The sequence below is a fragment of the Lithobates pipiens genome, unplaced genomic scaffold (assembly GCF_037356315.1).
Source record: "Lithobates pipiens isolate NorthernLeopardFrog02 unplaced genomic scaffold, aLitPip1_a1.2 Scaffold_19, whole genome shotgun sequence".
NCBI classification, from domain to species: Eukaryota; Metazoa; Chordata; class Amphibia; order Anura; family Ranidae; genus Lithobates; species Lithobates pipiens.
The window spans coordinates 408,368,333-408,395,508 of NW_027507764.1; the positions used below are offsets into that span (position 1 = coordinate 408,368,333).

Sequence of the window (27,176 nt, forward strand, 5' to 3'; positions counted from 1 at the left end):
TGTATACATAGGTATCTCCCTTTTCTGCCTCTCCTTGCTGCAATCATGGGCCGCCGGCGAACATCGAGTTCCCGGGACCCGCGGGTCCTAGGTGGCAAAGTCAAAGAGACTTGTGGGTATGCCCTTTTGCCTGCCCTTGTCATTCTGTGGACATGAAACGGCATGTGGCAGTCGGCAAGTGCTTAATCTCTTTATATAACTGTAAATAGATAGATAGATCAATCCATCAATAGATAGATAGATAGATATTTCTATCTTCTGATCCTGCTAGTAACACAGTTCCTGTCCTAGGGTGATGATGTTCACTGACTGTACTATATCTATGGAGGAGCAGCACTGTCACCCTTGCACAGTTATGCCCAATACACACGATCAGACATTGATTGGAAATTCCGACAACAAAATCCAAGGATTTTTTCAGACGGATGTTGGCTCAAACTTGTCTTGCATACACACAGTCACACAAATCTTGTTGGAAATTCCGAACGTCAAGAACATGGTGAGGTACAATGTGTACAACAAGCTGAGAAAAAATGAAGTGACTGGGAAAACAACCCTGCAGTAGAGCAATCTGAAAGCAAGACTTGAAGCGCTTGTGGAGCGCAACGTGGAAGGGTTGACATCGATGGCGGTGCAGAGGATGGTCTATGTGGACAGCTTTACCCCAGATGCCTGCATACTTAGAGATGCCTGTTTAAATCATCAACCATGTGAGTTGCTAAATTTTGTACATTCATTAAATGTAACCATATTGCTACACTTAGAGACGCCTCTCTTCTCTTTTATACTCAGTTGTGATGTGACGCTACTTATATATCAAGTCAAAATTTATAAAAAAAATTGCTTTTTTGCAAACCACTGTCAAACCAAGTTACTGTCAATCCAAGGTTTTATTGTACAGAAAAATAACTGTTAATGTGCTAGAAATAAAGTGTGCACCTACCTTTCTCTATGACATGACAACAAAATGGCATTGATTTACCATAGACAAATAGGCTGTTCACTTTGCAAGAGAATTTTCCCTTAGGTTAGTGAATGAGGTAAAGTTCTGTTGAGTTCAATCATCCCATCCCTACTTTTTTTTTCCCTTGCACTCGATTGGGTATTATTTGCAAAGTGAATTTTCACTGCAGTCACTAAGCTGAAAAAAAAATTAAAATGTGGACAGCCTACTTGTCCTTAGTAAATTCATACCAGTGTATTTTTGGCTCTGAATTTCAAAACACGTTGTCAGCCCTGCTAACTTGATTTCTGATGTATTCCAAAAAAAAAAAAAAACAGAGCTGTCCTCATCTTTCCTGCCATCACCTCCATAACCCCCATGTGTGCACAAGCAAAGAGCACAGAAAGTTATCAGCTCACAAGATTTATGGCAAAACCACCTCATTTTTACAAATAGCTCTTTTGTTTTACATTCCTAAATGTAACAATATCAGATGTTGCTAAAGAATAATGGGTAGTTTTCAAATACTGGAAGTGCACACACACATATCACATATGTGCACATTTTATTCCCTGATTAGTCACATTTTTAACATTACAATGTTATCTCAGGAATAAAACACAATGAAGTTATTTACAAATTAAAAAAAAAAAAGTTTTTATTGCTTTTGTGGAACTTGATCGTGCTAAGTACACCCAAAAGAAATGAACAAAGTACACAGTGTGTACATAGCATGTCTTTTCCCTTTAACCTTTCTGCCCCCACTGCTCATGCTGGAAATTTCCAGCTGTAATTTTATAAAGTATTAGGCTGGGTTCACACTGCTGGCAGATGGGGCTTACAGCAGGGCTTTGGTGTGCCCCTGTTCTCTGTTTCAGGGACAAATCAGGGACACATTTTTTCCTGAATTCAAGCTTGAAATGGAGCCCTGTGCAAGCCGCTTTCGCAACCGCCCCGGAGATATGTGAACTGGCTCCATAGAGAGCTGGTCAAAATCTCCTATCATGTGAATTGGATGCGAGGAAGCCTGCATCCAATTTGCACTAGTGTGAACCCAGCCTTACAGCAATGACTTCAGCCAAAAAATGGAGCTTCAGCGTTTGTAAACATTGAGGTCGATTTACTAAAATTGGAGAATGCCAACTCTGGTGCAGCTCTGCATAGAAACCAATCAGCTTCCAGGTTTTGTTTTCAAAGCTTAATTGATGTTAGAAACTGATTGGCTGCCTTGCACAGCTGTACCAGATTGTGCACCCTCTAGTTTTAGTAAATCGGCCCCATTGTCTTGTCTTGACCATCTGGAAACAAAGTGTTTTGGGGACACTAGATACATGAGGTATGCGGTTGCATTCTTTGGGTTGCATGACCAACATGCTAATCCAAAGTACCAAAAGCTTTTCGAGGCCCTAATCCAATAAAAAGTAACCTATCAGGGCTTTATATTTCACTTTGACTTTTCTGACCTGCATGCTTTTTTTTTAGGTAAGTGACTCAGAAATGAGTCGATGACAGCCAGACAACTAGAAAACGTAGAAGGCAGTGAGCAACAGCAGCCGACATATTTCTCACAGTGCAGATGTCCCTTATGGACATCAATTATGTATGCTTACACAAAATGGCTGACTAAATTAAGTAAACCTGGAGGCTGCCATTGGTGACCTCCTTCTGAAAAAGTCTGCAAGTTATGCTAATCAACTGGCTTCAATAATTTGAGTCACTAATCTGAAAGAAGCATACAGATCAGGAAAGTCAAAGACAAGTCTGAAACTCTGGTGTGCATACTTATTCTGAGTCAGAGACTCTAACACTGAACCAAGAGAGACAGAGTGACAGCCAAGTAATTAGAATTTTCAGGAAGAACTCACAAATATCAGCTTTCGTGTTTCTTCTATAACTCTGATGACAGGATTCCTTTAATGTGAGAATAGGGTGAAACATGCTCTCTAACTGCTTGCCTACAAATGTTTTACTACACATCCTAATTTCTACATAATGGGGTAATGGAACCAAAAACATGGATGAATGAGTTTTCTATCAAGCTCACATGGACTGCAACATTGGCATTCAATATTCATGCATGAAAAAACGTGGCAGAAAGGATGACACTACTTAGGCACAAAAGTTTACTTACAGGTAATATGTGTAGGAGTTATAGCTTCTTCTGCCATGATGAAGCAAGGATTTAGGCAGTGGTAGAAAAAATGAAATGGAAGGAAAGAAAAGCCAGATATTAATGTATGAAAAAATCAGGATGAACGAGAACAGATCAGGTGACATGAATGAAAGATTCTAGCAGCAATTTTACATCACAGACATGACATGCAACACATCGGACTCAGTGGCTGGACACATTGCTGTACATTCATTATGAAGAAACCTGTCATCACCATCTACATGAGTGGGCGAGCATACACTTATGGAGCAATGCTTTCATTTGTAATCTTTACTGCCTTTATTTATGCTTTGCATCATGAAAGGTTATTTGTCTAGATGTCCTCTGAGATATAACATCCTCGAAATGCTACACTTTAGGGCTCAATAATGCTTTGTATCATGTATCTAATGGCACTACATGAAGCAAGTAGTAAGAAAGATATTCAGAACGTGGTATGGGACACGAATCAAAAGGGCGTAAATGTCAAGGAAAAGAACATTCTCGTGTAAGCCCATAGAAAGTAAAGAGATTCAGCTACCTAGTGTTTAGTACAAGTTATATACCCTGGTAATCCAAACACCAAGATGGCTTCCACTGATTTCTGGATATAATACACAAGAGTTTTCAATACATTCATATGTTGCATGTAAACAGACTAGGCAAGCAGGTGTCACATTCAGGAGGATATAAGTTATGTTCACCACACAGATAACAATCTGACTGTACAGTCTCCTTTACACCACAACAACTATGAAGTGCAATCGCCTACCTAATTGGATACAAATTAAATCAATAGTTTAAGTAGGTTCTCATATTACATAATTTTGGTAGGCCCGTATGTTTACTATTTTAGTGTCCAAAACACATCAAATGAATACACCTTATGCCGCATACACACGACCAGACTTTCCGTCAGAAAAGGTCAGACAGAATCATTTCATTGAATATTCCGACCATGCGTGGCCTTCTGCAGACTTTTTTGTTCAAAAATTCTGACGGACCTAGAAATAGAACATGTTTTAAATCTTTCCGAATGAATCAATTCCTATCGGGGAAACCGTTATATTCTATTTTGATGGACCAAAAATAACGCAAGGGCAGCTATTGGTTACCGGCTATTAAACTTCCTTTTCTAACCCCGTTGTACGTCATTGCGTTCTAAATGAACGGACTTTGGTGTGATCGTGTGTAGGCAAGTCCGTTTCAGCAGAACCTTGTTGGAAAGACCGTCAGAGTTTATTCCGATGGAAAGTCCGGTCGTGTGTACACGGCATTAGGGATCCGAAACAACAAAGCCATCACTGAAAGAAAAGCTAGAATATGAATGATTCTGGTAGTAGTAATATTTTCACTACTATGTTAAGTATAAAAAATTTTAATAAATGTTTTTCCTTGCTAATCCGCGTTATAAAATGAGATATGAAATGGTAATGATGGAGATATATTTGAAGGGATTTTCAAATGTACCTCTAAATTTAACCAAAACCTTTTGAAGCTCTTAGTAATTAAAAGATAAAAGGTCCACATTATGCATGGTACCAGCTTTTCTTGCTTTTCACTCACTGTAAATAAGAATTTCTTTAGTGTTAACATTTGTCCTGCATCTTCTTGGAAGGGAAGCTCAAGCAACTTTAACCACAACATCATTTTTTTAGTATAAAAGTAGTCCTGGATAATAGGTGGAAACATAAAATATAACTATGTTCCTTAAATATTCATAGCTCTATAAATATTCAATAGTACTGAATACTTATAGTCTGTACACTGTAAAATACATACCACATCATTTGCTGGATACTTACTGATATGAATATTTAAGGGACATGCCCACAGTTATTACATTATATGGAACGGCATAGTATCCACAACTACATTTAATCCAGAGATAATTTTGTTTGTTACTCTATAGGAAGAACCCTGCATTTATCCATTTAGGACACATTACACAGATTCATTCCCCCTGCCATTTCATTGGAGCCACTGTTATTTGGATCGTTACACAGGCATCCAGTTTTTTTTACCTATTCCCTATTTACATCCTTTTATTGGATCAATACTATATAAATCAGTGATGGCGAACCTTGGCATTCCAGTTGTTTTGGAACTACATTTCCCATGATGCTCATGCACTCTGCAGTGTAGTTGAGCATCATGGGAAATGTAGTTCCAAAACATCTGGGGTGCCAAGGTTCGCCATCACTGATATAGATCATATTGCAATCACAACAGGGACCTGCCTTTTGACATGGACACATGGGCCTTTGTAGTTTTTTTAATGTTTTAAATGTAATTCTACATATGTGTGGTCATATATCTCTGTCTTTGTAATAATTCATCTTTTTTTGTAAAATAAAGACTTTTATATTTAGATGTTAGTGCACCCTTATATTCCTTTACTCCTTTCACACCGAGCCGCCTAGGGCGTCAGCGGTAAAGTGGCGCTATTTTTAGCGCCACTTTAAATTTGTTTTAGCGGGGCTATTCAGCCGCTAGCGGGCGATTTTAACCCCCTGCTATCGGCTGAAACGGGGTTAAATCCACCAGCAAAGCGCCACTCTGGTAGCATGGCAGAGCTGCCCCATTGATTTCAATGGGGAGCAGCGGTGGAGGAGCGGTGAGTTCACCGCTCCTTCACCGCTCCGAAGAAGCTGCTGGTAGGAATTTTTGTGACGCCCTGACAGCGCACCGCTGCAGTGTGAAAGCCCGTGAATGGAGACGTTTTTTTCAGGCGATATGCAGACGCTATTTTTAGCGCTGTAGCATCTGAAAAATGCCTGCAGTGTGATGGGAGTCTTAAGCTTTTTTCTGTCTCATATATCCTGGAGAACAGACAGTACCTAATTGGTTAGATTGTAGATAATATTATCTTTTGATATTATTAAGTTGAATGGCATATGAAACTGATGTAATTCCTCCCAGATAGAGAATAAAAAAAACTTGTTCTACATTTTGACTCGTACCTCAAAAGAAATCAATAAAAAAAAAAAAGCTGGAGAAAAAATAATATAGCATATACAATTGTCACTTAAGTCACATTGTAATTGAATGTTATCAAAAATGACCTTTCCTTTTCAATTTGCAGGTCTGTCATTTTCTGTAAAGCGCAATGCAATATGGTTATCTGAAGGTGCACTGTACACAAAATGTGTGCAGAATCCCCCCCCCCCCCCTCAGAAACATAATTTCCTGCTTGTGTGATTGGCTCATTCATTTTCCCAGAAGTCTGCACTAAGATACACGTTCGATGCCAGGCATCCCCTGAGGTATTCACAATAGGAAATCACGTCTAAGGGGATGTGGACCCTGCAATTTTCCTCATTAGAGCCCCGCAGTTGCAGCAGCTGGATGAAAATTATGAAACCACTCCCATTAGATTTACTTACCACATGGACAAAGAGAAACACACAGGAATTTCTTCAGAATAATAAAAGGCAGGAATCTGCAACAAAGTTAGTCAAAATCCATGCAATGTACATAGATGACATAGAAGGGAATGTTTTTTTTCTCAACAAAAGTAGAGTTAAAAAAAAACTGCTAAAAAAATAAGAGCCAAATGATTTGTTGCCAACAGAATACAAATCAGGTTTTCATTTTCAATTTATGGAAAAACAAAACATGAATTCTGATTGGCTGCTACAGTCAATGACATTCCATTTGTGATTATTTTCCTTTCTATATTTAAATACGATTCACCCTGCCCTCTGCTGGTAGATATCCCCCAAGCTTTTCTTATAGGCAACATCTCCATGATGAATACTTCTAGTTCATAAATATTCTTAAACTGAAATTTCATACAGTCAGTCTTTTGCTTCCTTATTGTAGACCTTGGTTAAATTTGAGACACCTTTAAGCTCTTTGTCACATAGTAATATTCAGCCTACTTGCAGATCTGGTTTCCTGACAGTGAGGGAGATTTACAAAGACTAGTGCTCCCATTATCTAGTGCAGCTGTGCATAGTAACCAATCAACTTCTAGGTTTTATATTGTCAAAGCTCAACTGAGCTGGTTACTATGCACAGCTGGGGTGAGATACCATATATATATATATATATATATATATATATATATATATATATATATATATATATATATATATATATTGTCGGAAAATCAGATCATTCAGAACGTGGTGATGTTCGTTGCATACAACGGGACTACGTAGAGGTTAGTAGCCAATAGCTTTGGTCTCGTAATTTGATCTGAGCATGCGTGGCACTTTGTCTGATCAGAATTCTCTACAAACGATCGGAAAAAGTCAGATCGGATTTTTTTGATGGAAAATTTTAGATCCTGCTCTCAAATTGTTTCAGTTGGAATTTCCAATGGAAAAGGTCCGATAGAGCCCACACACGATCGGATTTTCCGAAAATATAATCCGATCGGACCTTTCCGACCGTGTGTACAAGGCATTCCTGTCCCTCTCCCAGTCCACTTCCAGTCTGTGACAGTAGGACAAGACAATAAAAAAGTATCCATCTTTGAAGCAGGAACTCAGAGATAGCAATAATACCCAGACAAAAGCTATAAACCCTTTATCATTTTACAAAAAATATTGTTTTCTTGTACTCTTGTCTCCACTGGATCACCCATCACTTGCACTCCCAACAAGAAATGAGGGGTATAGCACCCAAATTGGAACACAGATTGCAATAAAATCTGATAGAGGTTCCCCACTCCGTTCCCCAATCCAAACTTTTGGATTTAGTCAGCTTTGAGCCACTGAGATGATGCTGCACATGAGGTTTCCCTCCAAGCAGTTCATATTTGTGCAAGCATTGGACAAGTGGGCTGTAACAGCAGTGACTCGCATGACAGCTAAATCTTCCTGCAGGTTTCTTGCCATGTAGCAAGGCTTTTGCTTTGCATAAGTGACTGATCTCCCAAAGGCTGAAGCTCCACTTGTTTACACCCCCCCCCCCCACTCCGGTCACATTTGGCACTTATTGGGGAAGGAGCAGGTACCTGGTTTTGACAGGTCACTGCTCCCACTTCCAGCTTAGATCGCCACAGTGAACTGAACCAGAAGTTCAGCCCCCCCTCCTTCCCCTGCAACATATTACAGGTCCCAGAAGACTACAGGACCACAAGGTGCAGTGCGACTCCCGCATGCGCAATATGAAACAGGTGGCTGTGAAGCCCCAAGGCTTTATTTACTATTTCCCTTACTACAGATTCCGGTGCCTGCACCTGAAGTTGATTGAAAGATCAGCATGAATGAGGACATCACCAGATTCCTGGACAAGTAAGCGTCCTTATATTAAAAGTCAGAAACTACAGTATTTCTAGCCGCTGACTTTTATTTGTTTCTGAAGGAGCCTGGAGCTCCACTTTAAGGTCCCAACGTGAGAGAATTTGTTAAACTCTGGAACTGCCTACGCTTGAAGTTATATATGGGTCCTCACTCAAAAAACTAACATTAGGGAAACTGCTGGATGAGTGTTCAAATGTTTGCACATGTGACATTTTTACTTGTATTTATTCCAGTTTGTTAAATTCAGAAAATAAATAACTGCATAAAAACCTTTAGTGCCTGTTCACACTTGAGCGATGTGGGGACCCTAAAAATCCACTGCGGGTTCTTGCCATATGTAAACTGCAGGGAGTGTCAATACAATGTTAATGACACCTCCATTTCGCAACTGCGAACTGACAGTTTGGACATGAATCGGATGTGAACACCCATGCAATCTGATTCTGGTGAGGACCAAAAAAAGGGTCCTGTGAGAGTTTGGTCTGAATGTAATGCAAATGCAACCATACGATCTGTATGGCTGACATCGCACGAACTTCGCATGTGCTTTGCACTGCAGTGCTGTGTGAATCACATGCGATTTCGAACCACGCACTGGTGAGAACCTCCCCTTAGAAAGCTATTATATTTCCAGCAGGTTTTCTGCTTTCTTCTTTTATTGATAAGAAAAACAAACAATGAAATGTGAACGGGACTACCCAAACTTTGTGATGGTATACTGAGTGCAAATATTCAACATTCCTTTTTCAATGATATAACTCAACGATTGTATGCTGTCTCTTGAATAGTAAAAGGGTACGTTTAAAAAAAGCAATATGTAAAGCATACCAGGCAAGTGGTTTGTATTTTATTTTCTAAATGCTTATTTCAGAAGGCTGAATTATCTGACCCACGTACCTTGCCCTGGGCTATATATTATGTTCATCTCTTTGCTGCATGGCCATTCATTGAATTTTCTGTCTTATCTGGTTTCTCTTAGCTGCCTTTAAATATACATTCCTTCAGAAATATCTGCCTTCAAAGTGCGAAATGCAAGAGGGATTTCCTGCAACCATTTTATCTGCTAGGCAATAGGTAGCCAATAAGTACAACTTTTTGCATCTGTTTATTTATTTTCCTATTGCGGTATTAAACCCAAAACCAAAAATATTATATATTGCAACTTGTGGTTGCATTATATTTATTTTTTGTATGCTTTTTTTACCTTTTGTTTTCACCTAAAGATCTGGCCATTAAAACCACACCTTCTGTATTAGAGTACCTCAACTCTGGATAAAGGAGCATAGGGGGCATGGTGGTCAGCAGCCCTGTTAATCCGGGGGGGAGGGGTGTCAGATGAACTAGAACAGGGATATGCAATTAGTGGAACTCCAGCTGTTGCAGAACTACAATTCCCATGAGGCATAGCAAGACTCTGATAGCCACAAGCATGACACCCAGAGGCAGAGGCATGATGGGACTTGTAGTTTTGCAACAGCTGGAGGTCCGCTAATTGCATATCCCTGAACTAGAAGATTTAGATAGCCAAACTCCAGCTTGCCCTGCATTTTCAGAGCAAAGGTTTTTTTTTCTTTTGGAATAAAGGTTTTATATGCATAAAATCTGGTCACTGTAAGCACCCCTGTAAGTGGTAAATTATTTTTCTCAACACTCTTAACTGATATATTTGCACTACAGCTTGTTTTGTTGAAAAACAACAGACTTACTGGCCAGATAAAAGAAAGTAAACCTAAAGAAGAAACCTAATGCCACCATCACATCTAAGAATTGGTGAGCTGAAATATAAATGTTCACACTAAGAATAAATAACTGTGTTCAGTTCATAAGATACATTGAAGTGGCATGAAAATATCACGTGGCCAATACACAATTAGACTGACAATGTCCAGCTAGTACCCAATATCAAGAGATAAAAAAGTCGAACTTAATTATGTTTGACTAACAAAACAGAAGACTCGTTGATGGTGTAATAATATTCAGCAATAGTTTTTCAACCTTAAACCCTTGCCTTTTAAGAGGCCAAAACAGTTTTTAGTTATCCATTGCCTCTAAGCTGGTAACTTTCGTAGTACAGCATCATGTGCGCATTTTGATCTTGCTGCAGGACTGAGGTCCTGTGTGCAGGTCTCATTTTGGATATTATCTATGTGCTTTTTACATCAGGTTCCTTTGTGTGCTTCCCTCCACACTTCAAAAAATATTGCGTTAGGTTTATTAGTTTCCATTCAAAATTTACCCTAGTCTACATGCGACTGCACAAGCAGTTAAAGCAATTGTATAGTCTTGCTTTATTTTTTTGTTTTTTAATTAACAAACATGTCATACTTACCTGCTCTGTGGATTAGCACAGAGCAGCCAAGATCCTCCTCTTCTTGGGTCCCATGCCAGTGCTTCTGGTTCCTCCCTCCTGACGGGTGCCCTCACAGCAATCAGCTTGCAATGGGGGCATCCAAACAGACATGCTCCAGATCAGCAGCTTCCATACATGGAACTACAATGTGGCCTTGCCCCCTCCATCTCCTGATTGGCTCACAGCAGCGGACACCAATGCAGCGGGACAGCAAGGCTATCGTGGACATCGCTGGATCGAGAGGGGGCTAAGGTAAGCATTAGGGGGGGCTGGGGGGGCCGCTGCACACAGTTTTTTTTATCTTTAATGCATGTAATGCACAAAGGTAAAAAACCTTATGCCTTTACAACCACTCTAAAGCTGAAGCTTTAATTTTCCTTAATCTCCCCCACCCTAGCTCCCCGACAGTCCCCAGACTCAAGACCTAAAAATAGCCCTGTATATGAAATTTTAAGCATGAGAATTAGGGATGAGCCAAACACCCCCCCGGTCCGGTTCGCATCAGAACTTTCGAACGGACCGCAAATTCGTATGAACGTTAGAACCCCAATGAAGTCTATGGGACTCGAACGTTCGAAATAAAAAGTGCTAATTTTAAAGGCTAATATGCAAGATTCTGTCCTAAAAAGGGTTTGGGGATCTGGCTCCTGCCCCAGGGGACATGGGTCAATGCCTAAACTGTTTTTAAAAATTGCTGTTTTGGCGGGAGTACTGATTTTAATGACGATTAAAGTGAAAAAAAAGTGAAATATTCCTTTAAATATCGTGCCTGGGGGGTGTCTATAGTATGCCTGTGAAGTGCCACGTGTTTCCCGTGTTTAGAACAGTCCCTGCACAAAATGACATTTAACGGAAAAAAAATAATTTAAAACTGCTTGCGTTTTTAATGTAATATCTGGTTTCGGCAATATGTATGAAAATCATTGAGAAAAATGGCATGGGTAGCCCCCCCTGCCCATTACCAGCCCCTTTGGGTCTTGTACGGATATTAATGGGAACCCCGTACCTACATTAAAAAAAGGAAAGATATATATACTCAAAACAGCAGTATACAGGTGGTGCAAACAAGACAGGGACTGTGTAGGTTTATTGTGTTAAGTAGAATCTGTTTGTAATTTTGAACTGGTACATTTTTAAAGTGTAGCTCCAATCAAAAAATCTATTTTTAAGCTTTTTGGAAAACATAGGGAAGGGTTATCACCCCTATATAATTTGTTTTGCCATCCGTCTTTTTTCATCTCACTTCCTGTTGTCTCCTTCCATTTGCAAGTAGGAGATGTTTGTAAGTTGGATGTTTGAAAGTAGGGGCCTGCCCTATATGCTCTGCAGAAATGGCGGAACAAGGTGTTGGTATTGCCACAACATTGTAAGCCCTCAAAGTGACTCTTGGTGGGCGCTGGAGTGCCCTGCTGTGAACGATTATATCAAGAATTGTAATTACATGCCATTGTTGAACAGTGGTAGAAAAATTGGGCCTTTGGTGGTTGTGGTGCTGGTGCTGGTGCCACAACACTATAAGTCCTCACAGTTACTCTCGGTGGGCACAGGAACGGGCCCTTCTGTGAAATATTATATCAAGAATTGTAATTACATGCCCCTGTTAAACAGGGGCTGAAAAATTGGGCCTTAGGCACTGGTGCTGGTGCCACGACACTGCAACCTCTCCCATATACTCTAGTTGTAGTGCAGGAATGAGCCCGGCTGCAAAGCATTGCATTAAAAATTGTAATTAAACGCCCCTGTTAAACAGGGGCTGAAAAATTGGGCCTTAGGCACTGGTGCTGGTGCCACGACACTGCAACCTTTCCCATATACTCTAGTTGTAGTGCAGGAATGAGCCCTGCTGCAAAGCATTGCATCAACAATTATAATTAAACGTCCCTGTTAAACAGGGGCTGAAAAATCACCCAGAACCAAAAATGTTCTTCCAACATATCAGCACTCAGTATCAGCATAGGCAGTCTTGAAGGGATGTGATATTTCCCAAAAAAATTATTGGGTTACATCAGACTGATTCATCTTTATGAAGTTAAGTCGATCAACCGAGTCGGTGTACAGGTGCACCCTGTGATCGGTAACAAAGCCACCAGCAGCACTGAAGGTGCGTTCCGAAAGAACGCTGGATGCAGGACAGGCCAGTAGCTCAATTGCATACTGTGCAAGCTCTGGCCAGTGATCCATCCTCAAGACCCAGTAAGCCAGAGGATTTTCGGTGGGAAAAGTGTCCAAGTCTGACCTTGCCCCTAGGTATTGCTGCACCATGTAAATCAGATGCTGGCGATGGTTGCTGGAACCTATCATACCTTGGGGCTGCGGACTAAAAAATTGTGTAAATGCATCGGTCAGACGGCCACCACCGCTCCTTCTGACCGATGCCTCAGCAACACATTGTCCAGGACCAGGAGTTTGTAACCTCCCAGTCTCTGGGAACGCATTGCACAGACCTTTCTGCAAGGCCTCTCGGAGATGTCTCATCCTCTGCTCCCTCTGTGATGGCAAGATAAGGTCAGCAACCTTACCCTTGTACCGTGGATCAAGGAGAGTGGCCAGCCAGTAATGGTCCCTCTCCTTGATCCAAAGAATATGAGGATCCTTCAGCAGGCTTTGCATGATCAGGGAGGCCATGCAGTGTAGGTTAGCATTCGGTCCAGAGTCCTCTGGGTCACTAAGGACAACATTATCCACAGCTACCTCCTCCCAGCCACGTACAAGTCCACGGGTTTCTTGGGACTGTAAATCATCCCTAGAAGACTGCTGCTGCTGCTAATGCTGAGAGCCAGCCTCCACCTCCATGCTGACACAATCATCCTCCTCCTCCTCATCCTCTTCCTGTGTGATGGGTGGCACAGCAGGAACACTGTCTGGATAAAGGGGGCCTTGATAGGCAAGGAAGTCCTCCTCTTCCTGCCTCTGTTCTGCCTCAAGTGCCCTGTCCATTATTCTATGCAGTGTATGCTCCAAGAGGTGGACAAGAGGTACAGTGTCACTGATGCATGCACTGTCACTGCTCACCATCCTTGTGGCCTCCTCAAACAGTGACAGGACAGTGCATGCATCCCTGATCATGCCCCACTGGCGTGGTGAGAAAAAACCGAGCTCCCCTGACCCTGTCCCGGTGCCGTAGTCGCACAAGTACTCATTGATGGCCCTCTGCTGCGTGTGCAGCCGCTGCAGCATGGCCAACGTTGAGTTCCACCTGGTGGGCATGTCACATATAAGGCGGTTCTTGGGCAGGTTCAACTCCTTTTGGAGCTCAGCCAGCCGAGCACAGGCATTAAATGATCGGGGAAATGCACATAGACTTTCCTGGCCTGCTTCAGGACATCCTGTAAGCCTGGGTACCTGCCCAAGAACTGCTGCACCACCAGGTTAAGGATGTGAGCCACACAGGGCACATGGGTCAGTTGTCCCTGTCGGAGGACGGAGAGGAGGTTGGTGCCATTGTTGTAAACCACCAATCCTGGCTTAAGCTGGCGTGGCATCAACCACCTCTCAGCCTGCCCCTGCAGAGCTGACAAAACATCTGCCCCAGTGTGGCTCCTGTCCCCCAAACAAACCAGCGCAAGCACGGCATGGCATTGTTTTGCCTGTGTACTTTCGTAGCCCCTTGAACGCCTACGGAGCACCGCTGGTTCTGAGGACAGAGCACTGGAAGAGGCCATGGAAGAAGAAGAAGAGGAGGGGGTGGAGGAGACAGGTGTGTCACAACCAGTAGTAGCATTTTGGAGGCGTGGTGGCGGAACAACCTCCAACACTACTGCACCTTGTCCTGCATCCTGCCCAGCTGCCAGAAGAGTGACCCAATGGGCCGTGAAAGACAGGTAACGTCCCTGTCCATGCCTGCTGGACCATGAGTCAGCGGTAATATGCACCTTACCGCTGACCGCCCTGTCCAACGAGGCAAGGACATTGCCTTCCACATGCCGGTAGAGAGCCGGAATCGCCTTCCGTGAGAAAAAGGGGCATTTGGGGACCTGCCACTGAGGAACCGCACATTGTACAAACTCATGGAAGGGGGCCAAGTCTACCAACTGAAAAGGCAGCAGTTGAAGTGCTAGCTATATAGGTGGATATAATGGTCTATAGTGCAGTCAGGGCACGCAGACAACACGCACAATCTCCTACAACTGACTGCAAGCTCTATTACAGAAGAGCAATATAGCTAGCTATATAGGTGGATATAATGGTCTATAGTGCGGTCAGGGCACGCAGACAACACGCACAATCTCCTACAACTAACTACAAGCTCTATTACAGAAGAGCAATATAGCTAGCTATATAGGTGGATATAATGGTCTATAGTGCGGTCAGGGCACGCAGACAACACGCACAATCTCCTACAATTGACTGCAAGCTCTATTACAGAAGAGCAATATAGCTAGCTATATAGGTGGATATAATGGTGTATAGTGCGGTCAGGGCACACAGACAATACGCACAATCTCCTACAACTGACTGCACTCTCTATTACAGAAGAGCAATATAGCTAGCTATATAGGTGGATATAATGGTGTATACTGCGGTCAGGACACGCAGAAAACACCCACAAACTCCTGCAGATTGCTAAAAGCTCAATTACAGAAGAGCAACAACGCTAAATCGGCCGATAATGAACGGTGCATACTATGTTGAAGGTACACAGAGAACACCCACTAACTCCTACAGATGCCAACACACTACACAAGGCCACCACGCTGGCGGCCTTATATAGTGTGGGGCGTGTACTACACAGCCTGAGCTATGATTGGCCACAGGCATGCTGCCTGTGGCCAATCATGGCTCTCCTCGCTGCCGGCGCTGTGATTGGCCAAGCATGCGGGGTCACAGTGCATGCTTGGCCGATCTTGAGCCAGCAATGCACTGCGATGGCGCAGTGCATTGTGGGCCGTGAGCGCCACACGAATTTGGCGAGAACGGCCCATAACGTTCGGTATTTGCAGAACATGCAAACAGCCAATGTTCAAGTCGAACGTATGTTCGATTCGAACACGAAGCTCATCCCTAATGAGAATATATGCAGCCAGCCTTTTTAAGTATGATACATAACATTCGTATAATATACATATTAAAATAAGCAATTCTTCTTTGTTGGCCATCCAAAAGGTTCCAAACTGCAATATGTTTTATGGTGGTATCCGCACATGAACTTAGTTGCTGTTATAATTAGTACAAATATATTTTCATTAAGGTAGGTATTCATTTAAGAGCGTGCTGTAAATATCATTTATCAAACTAACCACAGTTGGAAAGTTCAGTTACACTTTAGTCTATATATGCAGCTATTAAGATAAACAACCATAAAAAAACTGATGAAAAAGCACATAATACAAAAGGGAAATTTATCACCGAGCTCAAGGAAAAACATACAAAAAAATGGAACATACTTTTCTAAAACAATTTTTAAATGGTATAATTGAAATCACTTTATAACAATTAAAATTTCTAGATCTTATGGTGTTTTCTTTACTCATCTGCACACCTCATAATGCTCAGCTGGTAATACTTGAGTAGGATGATTCCAGTGAGAATTAGAATATTATCTTGGGTAACTGCTTAGCTAATGTACCTAGATTATTTGTGCCCATATTCCAGGAATAGCAATTCTAGCAGACTTTGCCAGCCTAACTGATAAATTGTGACTACATCAGCAGAAAGGTTCCTATAGGACCCGAGGCAGCATTCAAAGTGACACCACCACCAAATGATACACCTCTCACTATGAACAGTGAGGAAGTGTTTTTATTACAAACATGAGAATGCAAAAGATATGATAGAATGAACAGCTAGATAGGGACTAGATTAGATCGTACCAAGAGAGCCAGATTTAATAAAGGATATGCACATACACCAAGGCATTGATCATGGATGGACAGCCAACATGCTTATGACAACAAAGGTAGTTTGATATGGAGTGTAAGCTTTAGTGTCCTAATGTATGCCGGTCAAAGCCAATGTGTACCTAAAATTTAAATATTCTCTAAAATGTTATTTTTTAATATTTTTTATCTGACTGCTGCTTTACCAAATTAGACCCATGAAGACAGCCTTGTCTCATGCTGCCTCTGGAGGGTAATGTATAGCAAAACCTACCCATTTAACAGAGATAACTTTGTCAACCAGAATGATCAATTGCCAATACTATTTTTCAAATAGAAAGCAAAAAGTCTTTAAGTGTATATAAAAATTTCCCCTAGATGGTTTTAAACAGTTGATTAGATAGTTGTTTGGGCAATTCATCTATGTCATGCCTCTCTGGCAAACAGCAATTACACTACTAAGAATAATACCAAGTCTCCCCGAATACTACAAAGACTAGGCCTGTACTGAATAATCATAAAAATAAGAAATGGCTGCACTTCACGTGGGATCCAAGAAAAGTTTATTGGAATATCAATATATTCAAAATGACACCAGAGAACACCAACAGTGGTCAAGGTAGACGCGTTTCACGCAACAGAAATGTGCTTAATCATGATTAAGCACATTTCTGTTGTGTGAAACGTATCTACCTTGACCACTGCTGGTGTTCTCTGGTGTAATTTTGGATATTTTAATATTCCAATAAACTTTTCTTGTAGCCCACGTGAGGTGCAGCCTTTTCTTATTTTGACGATTTACCACGGAGGCAAGCCAGGGCTAGAACTCGGGTCCGTGTTTCAGTGGGCATATCAGTTACACTTGGAGCAGTGAGTCCTTTTCACCTGTACTGAATAGCCATATGTTTGACAACATTCTACATGTTAAAATGTAAACATAAATATGTCTCGAACGTAAATCGAACACCTGACTACAAAAATTCTCCTATATTTGGTAAATGTCCACCCTTTCTTGGCATTGCATGGACCTCTCAAGCCTATAAATCCTAGTTATCTTGGCAAAATAAGGACAAGTAAAACAAGCAAGGTTGTAGATTTGTACATTGTTCAACTACTGAAGAATTTATCTGAATACATCAACAACCTTGATAGATTAATACTATGATAGAACTATTAATACATTGTAGCAACAGGTTTTTATTTTATTTAACATACCACAAGGACAGGGGTATTAATTTAAAAAGCCAGCATTAAATAAAACCATATATAAACAATTAAAGAATACTTTGTTACAGATGGGTATACTCTAACCTATATCACATCTATAACCTCAGCATTACCTTCATGGAAGATGTCTTGTTCATACATACAACATATTGGTGATACTAGATAATGCTATTAAATTAAGATAAACTTGAAAACATTAGATTAAAATATAGCCACTTCTTAAAAGCACAGTAAACCAAAGAATGTTAAACCATATCTCAGAAAATATGTGTATGCACATATATAAAAAAAAAAAAATGTGTTGTCACTCATGTGTCACCCATTTGTCCAAAAAAACTTCAAATAAAAATGATATATATATATATATATATATATATATATATATATATATATATATATATATATATATATCCAGTATCTCAAAAAAGTGAGTGCACCCCTCACATTTTTGTAAATATTAGTGAGTGTACAGCTCGTATAATAGTGTAAATTTGCTGTCACCTCAAAATAACTCAACACGAAGTCATTAATGTCTAAACCACTGGCAACAAATGTGAGTACATCCCTAAGTGAAAATGTCCAAATTGGGCCCAAAGTGTCAATATTTTGCGTGGCCACCAACACTGCCTCAACCATCTTGGGCATGGAGTTCACCAGAGCTTCACAGATTGCCACTGGAGTCTTCTTCCACTTTTCCAGGATGACATCACGGAGCTGATTGATGTTAGAAACCTTGCACTCCTTCACCTTCTGTTTGAGGATGGCTCACAGATGTTCAATAGGGTTTCGGTCTGGAGATATGCTCTCTGAATGGAGGGGATCATGCTCTGCTTCAGTATGTCACAGTACATGTTGGTATTCATGGTTCCCTCAATGAACTGTAGCTCTCCAGTGCTGGTAGCACGCATGCAGCCCCATACCATGACATTCCTACCACCATACTTGACTGTAGGCAAGACACACTTGTATTTGTACTCCTCACCTGGTTGCCGCCACACACGCTTGACACCATCTGAACCAAATAAGTTTATCATGGTCTCATCAGATCACAGGACATGGTTCCAGTAAGTAATCCATGTCCTTCATCTGCTTGACTTCAGCAAACTGTTTGCAGGCTTTCTTGTGCATCATCTTTAGAAGAGGCTTCCTTCTGGGACGACAGGCATGCAGACCAATTTGATTCAGTGTGCGACGTATGGTCTGAGCACTGACAAGTTGACCCCCCACCCCTTAAACCTCTGCAGCAATACTGGCAGCACTCATACGTCTATTTCCCAAAGACAACCTCTGGATATGATGCTGAGAACGTGTACTGAACTTCTTTGGTCGATCATGGTGAGGTCTATTCTGAGTGTAATCTGTCCTGTTAAACCACTGTATTGTCTTGGCCACAGTGCTGCAGTTCAGTTTCAGGGTCCTGGCAATCTTCTTATAGCCTAGGCCAGTGGTGGCGAACCTTGGCACTCCAGATGTTTTGGAACTACATTTCCCATGATGCTCCACTACACAGCAGAGTGCATGAGCATCATGGGAAATGTAGTTCCAAAACATCTGGGGTGCCAAGGTAGGCCATCTTTATGTAGAGCAACAATTATTTTTTTCAGATCCTCAGAGAGTTCTTTGCCATGAGGTGCCATGTTGAAATTCCAGTGACTAGTATGAGAGAGTGAGAGTGATAACACCAAATTTAACACACCTGCTCCCCGTTCACACCTGAGACCTTGTAACACTAATGAGTCGCATGAGACCGGGGAGGGAAAATGGCTAATTTGGTCCAATTTGGATATTTTCACTTAGGGGTGGACTCACTTTTGTTGCCAGTGGTTTAGACATTAATGGCTGTATGCTGAGTTATTTTGAGGGGACAACACATTTACACTGTTATACTAGCTGTTCACTCACCACTTTACATTGTAGAAAAGTGTAATTTCTTCATTGTTGTCACATGAAAAGATATAATAAAATATTTACAATAATGTGAGCGGTGTACTCACTTTTGTGAGATTCTGTATATATATATATATATATATATATATATATATATATATATATATATATATATATATATATATATATATACACACACACACACAGTTCCAAACAGCACCAAATGTGAATCCTTATGCCTGTACTGCCTCATTTGGGACTATGAAGCTTCTGTATCATCGATCTACCTGTAGTCTGCACCCATTAGGCTTGCTAATTACACTGTGCAAAAAAGGTTCATAATAGCCAAATAAAATAAGACTATATAAAAATATAGACTGCCTATACACTCCAGTAAAGCAAACATTTCCTTAGCTGTGTATACTTATCACAGCATGTATGTGTGCAGTAACAGTCATCATTCAAAGAGATTCTCTAACATTCAAGCATTGGTAGGTCAATTTAAAATGTTTTCCCCTATATGTGCTACTGCTGTTCGTCCACTGGCCATACGAGAAAGAAAATACATACATAAAGGTCACAGAAGAACACACAAGCTATATCATCCTTTAATGATGGGCAGATGTATCACTGCCTATTGTCCTCAGGGAAAATACGTATATTTAAACACATAAAGTTTGATAGGGAACAAAAAGCTTAATTCTGATTGGTTGTCATGAATGACTGCACACTACAACTCTTATACATTTTTTAAGCAGATATTATCTAATAGCTTTGTTCATAAATTGACAGGGATTATAAAGGTTTTGTCAATCCAAGATTGGTATGTTAATTATATGTGGAGCCTGGTGCATTAAGCGCACTCCTTGCATTTTATATTCATTAGATACTCTGGCACGCTAGATTTTTTTACCATAATTCCATAGAAACTTTTGCTGTTTGACTTTATGGTCTCACTTTTCATGTTCCAGAACATCATGTTGCATTCTCCATAATATAAAACAGATGAGCGATTGAACATGGAGAGTGGACCCCTTTATAATGGCCACAGCAGGTGTGTAGACCTAGAATCACATGCACCAACAGTGTTCCAACAAATTTCAGCATACAAAACTGTTAGCCCTTGTACACACGGACGGAGATTCCGACGGAATGTGTCCGATCGGACCGTTTTGTCGGATATTCCGACTGTGTGTGGTCTCCATTGGACTGTTTCCATCGGAGTATCCAACGGACCAAGTTTTCCAACTTGTTGGTAAAATTTTCCGACAAAATGCTCCGATCGGACATACTCCGATCATGTGTAGAGAATTCCCATCGGACAAAGTGCCACACATGCTCAGATCAAATTCCTACATCAAAGCTCTTGGCTGCTAGCCTGAACCTAGTCCCGTCGTAACGAAATAACATCATCACATTCTGAACGATCAGACATTCTGACAACTTTGTCCGACCGTGTGTATGCAACAGTTTCGGACATAATCCGTCGGACAAAATCTGACGGACAAAATCTGACGGATTTGGTTGTCGGAATGTCCGACCGTGTGTACAAGGGCTGAGACCATTCTAACTTTCTAGCATCTACTATATAGTGCAGTGGTCATCAACCCTGTCCTCAGGGCCCACTATCAGGCCATGTTTGCAAGATAACTGAAATACATCACAGGTGATATCATTTGCTGCTCAGTGATTGCAGTATTCTAGTTTGCATCGCTCCAGGGTAATACATAAGCCTGACCTGTTAGTGGGCCCTGAGGACAGGGTGGATGACCACTGATATAGTGAAATATCAGCTTTGAGTGGACTGTCTTCTAGCAGGAAAAAGGTACACACACACAAGTGATACCCTGTATTTGTGTTTTAAGTCATTCAAAATGTAATTTAGCTTCTACTCAGTCAGTTCTGTAACTGTGTCCTGTGTCTTTTTTTTAGGTCTAACTTAACATCATATTACATATTTATGCAAGTGTAGCATAAAAGCTTATTATAGTTTACCTATGCTAGTAAAGGTTTGAGTATGTTATTATATATTTTTTTCACTTAGACACATTTGTAAAGCAGTGAGGAAGAATCGGAAATCCAATGTTTGCATTCTGATCGGGTTATTACAAAGAAGGCATGACTTGCATTTACTGCTATGTTTGCTTTGCTTTTCATTAAGTGCAAAATATGCTATTCAGCTACACGTGAACTGCTTTTCTTCCCTAACAAAATCAATGTGCATGCTAACAAAACAAAGTTAAAAACAACTCAAGGCAAGATTATTATAATATAAATAATCCTCTAGGCACCAGTACTAGTTCGGCAGATCCCTGTAGTGCTGATCTTTTTATTCATAGCCTTTACCCCATTTTACTCTTCATAAATCATTGCAACATAACTGCACAGTTAGTAAATTAGCAACAGCTCACCTTTTTTTCATCACTAAGACAACTCCCAGGAAGATAATGACGAATAGAAGGATTCCAGCAATGACTCCCGCAATTTTTACTGTGTGATCTGACTGTTTTTCAGGTTCAGGATCTGGCTTACGTGTTGCAGCTCCTGCATCGATTAAAAAGACAAGACAAAATGTGAAAAATAATGGAAAAACGCATAGCACAGAAATGTACATTAATAGTCACTTCTACTGACATGTTGCCTGAAGTGAAATTAGACTGAAAAGATTTACTACTTTTGGTTTTAAATTTGCATCTCTAAATTCTGTAGGAAAATTGTATTTTACTTTCTTACTTTTTATTTTAATTTTTATTACCTTTTTAATTTCATTCACACTTAAAAAAAAAAAAAAGAGAAAGTTAAAGACCCATAAAAATGCAAGTAATATTTATAGTCTACTCTATACCAATAATAAAAAGGGTCAAACATTAAAAAGAAGCATGGTGCAGACCATGTATAAACAATCAATATGTATTTATCTAAGTGACAGATGAGTTTACATTGAGCCATATCATGTCTATGCCCTCGGCATTGTCACCATGGAAAATGTCTATTTACAATATGACATATTGGAACTATACAAGTATAATGTCATCAAAATAAAAGACAAACCTGAAAACATCAAATCATAATATAGTCACATTTGAAAAGCACAGTTAGCCAAACACCTCAACCAAACTATCTAAAAAAAAAATGACACATTCTATTACATTTGCCCTGACTTTAACACAAAAAATAATAAAATGAGCTGTAACTTATTTAAGATGTCCTTTTGGCTAAAAACTTCAGAAAAAAAAAAAATGATATATATATATATATATATATATATATATACATATGTAAAATTATATATTGGGTCTTTGAAGTGTCTGTATAACTGACCTATCTGTAGCCTGCACTCTCTAGGCTTTTTAACCTCCCTGGCGGTATGATTATTTCGGATTTTAGGTGCTGAAAGTGGTACAATTATTTTGCACGAAAATTTTAATTCTTAGGAATGACTCCCTTAACCCCCCTAGCGGTAATCCCAAGTCTGGCTCGGGTTAGGAATTTACTAGCAGGAGCGGTAAACACGAGCCAGACTCGGGATCGCTTCGCTGGATGCAGGGGAGGACACAGTGAGACTCAGGCCGCGTACACACGGGCGGACTGTCTGACGGACTTGGTCCGCTGAAACGTGTTTCAGCGGACAGTCCGCTCGTGTGTGGGCTTCAGCGGACTTTTTCAGCGTACAGTCTGGCGGACTAAGTCTTTCGGAATTTCCGTAATATTGTCCGTCCAAACTTGGTTTCAGCGGACAGTCCGCTCGTGAGTAGGCAAGTTGGACGGACTAAGTATGTCGCATGCTCAGAAAGGATTTACACGGCCGAAGGTTGCATTGCAGTGTATTGGACGTCGTATTTCTAGTCCCGTCGTACGTGCTGTACACGTCATCGCGCAAGCTTTCAGCGGACTGTCTGTTCATCGTGTGTGGTCAAGTCCGTTCATTCAAAAGTAGGACGGACTGTCTGTCGGATTGTCTGACGGACTTAGTTGGCCAGACAGTCCGCCCGTGTGTACGCGGCCTTACTTACCTTGTCCCCTGGATCCAGCGATGTCCGCCGTGCTGTGTGATCGAGCTGTCCTCTGCTCGATTCACAGTGCCGAATGCCGCCAAGCTCCATTCCCTGCGATGTTATGGCGCACGGGAGCAGAGAATGGCGGCAAATTAAAAAAAGTAAAAGTACACAAAACACACACAGCACTGGAATCTTACAGATTCCAGTGCTGTATTACAAAATTACACACACCCTTTGTCCCTAGTGGTCTGTGCAGTGCCCTGCATGCACTTTTATATTATAAATACTGTTTTTTTCTGCCTGGAATTTGGAGATTGTCCATAGCAACCAAAAAGTGTTCCTTTTTCAGTGTTTTAGGATTTGATTACATTATTGAATATTTTTTTATTATCCTTTATTATATTATAAACTTTATCATACCCGGGATGTCAGCTAGACTCTGGTTTGAACATATTTAAGAGAGTTATTCCTAAGAATTACAGGACTACAATATAAAACACCAAATTTCCATGCAAAATAATTGTGCCGCTTTCAGCACCGAAATCCAGACTGAATCATACCGCCAGGGAGGTTAAATCTGTCCAAACCAGAGTCTAGTAGACATCCCGGGTATGATAAATTGTGAAAAATGAATCATAAATTATAATATAATAAATAACTATAAATAATTATACCAAATAATAATATAACAATAATAAAAATTATTCAGTAATGTAATCAAATCAAAAGCACAGCAATTTGCTCAGCTGCAGAATTGTCACTGTCATTACTTTTCAATATTTGATGACGGATCTCCCCACAAATCGCTATTCCTCAATTCTGCGAGTAATTCTAATTTATTATCGCTGTTTTCTAGCTGGTCTAAAATCATTTTTGATGTAAAGGGACAGTTTTGGTTGCTATGGACAATCTCCAGTTTCCAGGCATAAAGAACAGTTTTTATATTATAAAACTGCATGCAGGACACTGGGCAGACCACTAGGGACAAAGGGGATGTGAAATTATTAAATACAGCAATGTAATATGCAAGATTACATTATACTGTATGTATACTGTTTGTTTCAATGTTTGAATTTGGCGCCGTTCTCCGTCCCCGTGCATAGCAACGCTCGCAGGGCACGGAGATCGGCGATGTGATGAATCGAGCGGAGGACGAGCCGCTGGTACAGTGCGGGGACATCGCTGGATCCAAGGGAGAAGGTAAGTAAACCTCCTCTTGCATACAGCGATGCGGTCCCGAGTCTGGCTCGGGGTTACCACTTTTGGTATAAAAATTCCACCCCGAGCCCGACTCGGGAATACCGCCAGGGGGGTTAACTAACACTGCACAACACAAATCTTCCATTAGCTCCTCTTAGTGACACATTTCACTTACAAAAGCATTTATTCATTATAAGCAAGAGTACAGCTGAGAGCCTACTGTCTGACACGATGCTATTTGGTAAGTAGGTGGCACTTTGGGCCCAACCCTGTTGTAAATATAGCAGGTTGGTCAACACCTTATGGATGTTTTTGCACTGTATTCCTTCTTTTACATGAAGTTTTACAATTTCTGCTTCTCATCCGAACTAATAGTAGCTTGTCTATACTGTGTAGCTTTTGAGTTTATGCTTTGCTCTATAGGGCTTAAGTCATCAAGACCTGATGCTTTCTATTCCTTTTGTTTTATGAATATATAGTAGGATGTTCTGATTGCAACAAGACTGGCTACTTCAGTTTTGGTAAATTCTCCTTTGTGTTGGCAATATAGGCCAGGACTATAGAACACCCTCTTCCTATTCATCTATATAATATAGGGGTGAGGTGTTGCACAGTCCACAGAGATGATTGTGGTTCAGCGGGACTACAGTGGTTAAATGGGAAAAGACATTGAACAAAAACTTTTCTTGGATAGAATGGAACACAATTTGATGGCAGCTCATAAAACTTATATTTCTACTGTTTATAAGGAAAATCAATTTAAGATTCTTTACCATTGGTATTATACACTTGTCCCTTTAAATATACAGGCATACCCCACTTTTAAGTACACAATGGGGTTTATTTACTAAAGCTGAAAAGTGCAAAATCAGGCTCACTTCTGCATAGGAATCAATGAGCTTCCATGCTGTATTACAAAAGCTTAATTGAACATGCTGTGGTTAGAAGCTCATTGGTTTCTATGCAGAAGTGAGCCTGATGTTGCACTTTTCAGCTTTAGTAAATAAACCCCATTGTGTACTTAAAAGTGGGGTATGCCTTTAATATATTGTATCACTGCTGGAGGTGTCATAAAGAACTAGGAACACTGTGACATATATTTTGTTTAAATATCCAATTGTTGGCAAAAATGTAGATGCCCTGGTCTTTACTATTTTTTCTAATTCTAATTCTACTGGAAGTGCCATAAAGAACTAGGAACACTGTTTTGTTAAAATATCCAATTGTTGGCAAAATGTAGATTCCCTGGTCTTTACTATTTTTTGCTAATTCTAATTCTGCTGGAATCCTTGGTGGTCTTCCCCCACAGAATTTGCCTAAATCAGCCTGAATGCTGTTTTTGTTCATGTGCTTACTTCCATATGTCTAATAGCGTCCTACTGGAGGTGGACACATGGACTCACAATTCTCGATTTATACTCTTGTATTTGAGAGGTTAAACCTATGGAAGCCCTTACAACAATAATAAATAATGCCATGCCATTGCAACTTTTAAACAGGTATGGGGGTCCCTGGGTCTGTCTGGATGATACTGATCACGCTTAGTAGCCATGCTCTCTCCCATTGATGTATTTTTTCCTGTTTGCTCTTTGTAGTTTGAGATGGATGGCATTCTTTTAGGGATGATGTGAAGAAATACCCTGTTAAGGATCTAAATACATGATAATTGAAAAATGTGCTTTTTAAAAAGAAGTATTGATGTATTAGTGATGTGGGTGTAAGGATTGGTCATTATTTTGTACATGAAATGTGAATTTATATAGGGTAAGAGTGGAATACTGTTTTTATTATGGTTTAATGTTAAATTGTATTTTGGCATTATTGTCTAAAATATTAGAACATTTTCTAATACAGTTATATTAAAGGAAATAACTTTGTGGGTTATCATTCTCTTTAAAGAGGAAGTAAACCCTGATGGGTTTACTTCCTCTTTCATTCCCTGCAAAGGCAAAGCATAATGGACTACTATGCATCGCATAGTAGCCCATTATGTGTCACTTACCTGACACAGGAGCCAGCGAAGTCACCGTTGTCCCCTGTAGTCCGGCGCATCCATCTTTTCGGTGGGGTCTCGCAGCTCCGCCGCTGTCATTCGGCGGAGCCGCGATGATGTCACTCCCGCGCATGCGCATGGAAGCTGACACGCGCGGCAGCTCCGTTGTTGGAAATGCCTCGCTCAGTGCGCCTGCGCGCCGCTATCTACGGCACATGCGCCGTAGACAGCGATGCCTGTCTTCGGGCAAATATCTGCTAAACCGTATAGGTTTAGGAGATATTTCTTGGACCTACAGGAAAGCCTTAATCTAGGCTTACCTGTAGGTCAAAGTGGTTTGTAAGGGTTTACAACC

At 40.6% G+C, this 27,176-nt stretch overlaps 1 protein-coding gene across 10 annotated transcripts in view; it reads right to left on the reverse strand.

Annotated features, from left to right (window-relative positions):
* Window positions 1-27,176, reverse strand: part of PTPRM (protein tyrosine phosphatase receptor type M) — a 982,826-nt gene that overhangs the window by 297,101 nt on the left and 658,549 nt on the right. For 5 of the 10 annotated variants that reach the window (XM_077492471.1, XM_077492470.1, XM_077492473.1 and 2 more), the window contains 2 exons: window positions 22,042-22,174; window positions 3,075-3,104 (listed from right to left, as the gene is read on the reverse strand). In XM_077492471.1, the coding sequence (XP_077348597.1) occupies window positions 3,075-3,104; window positions 22,042-22,174 (163 nt within the window). The remainder of the gene's footprint in view (window positions 1-3,074; window positions 3,105-22,041; window positions 22,175-27,176) is intronic. The other 5 variants (XM_077492475.1, XM_077492477.1, XM_077492472.1 and 2 more) reach the window with 1 other exon arrangement.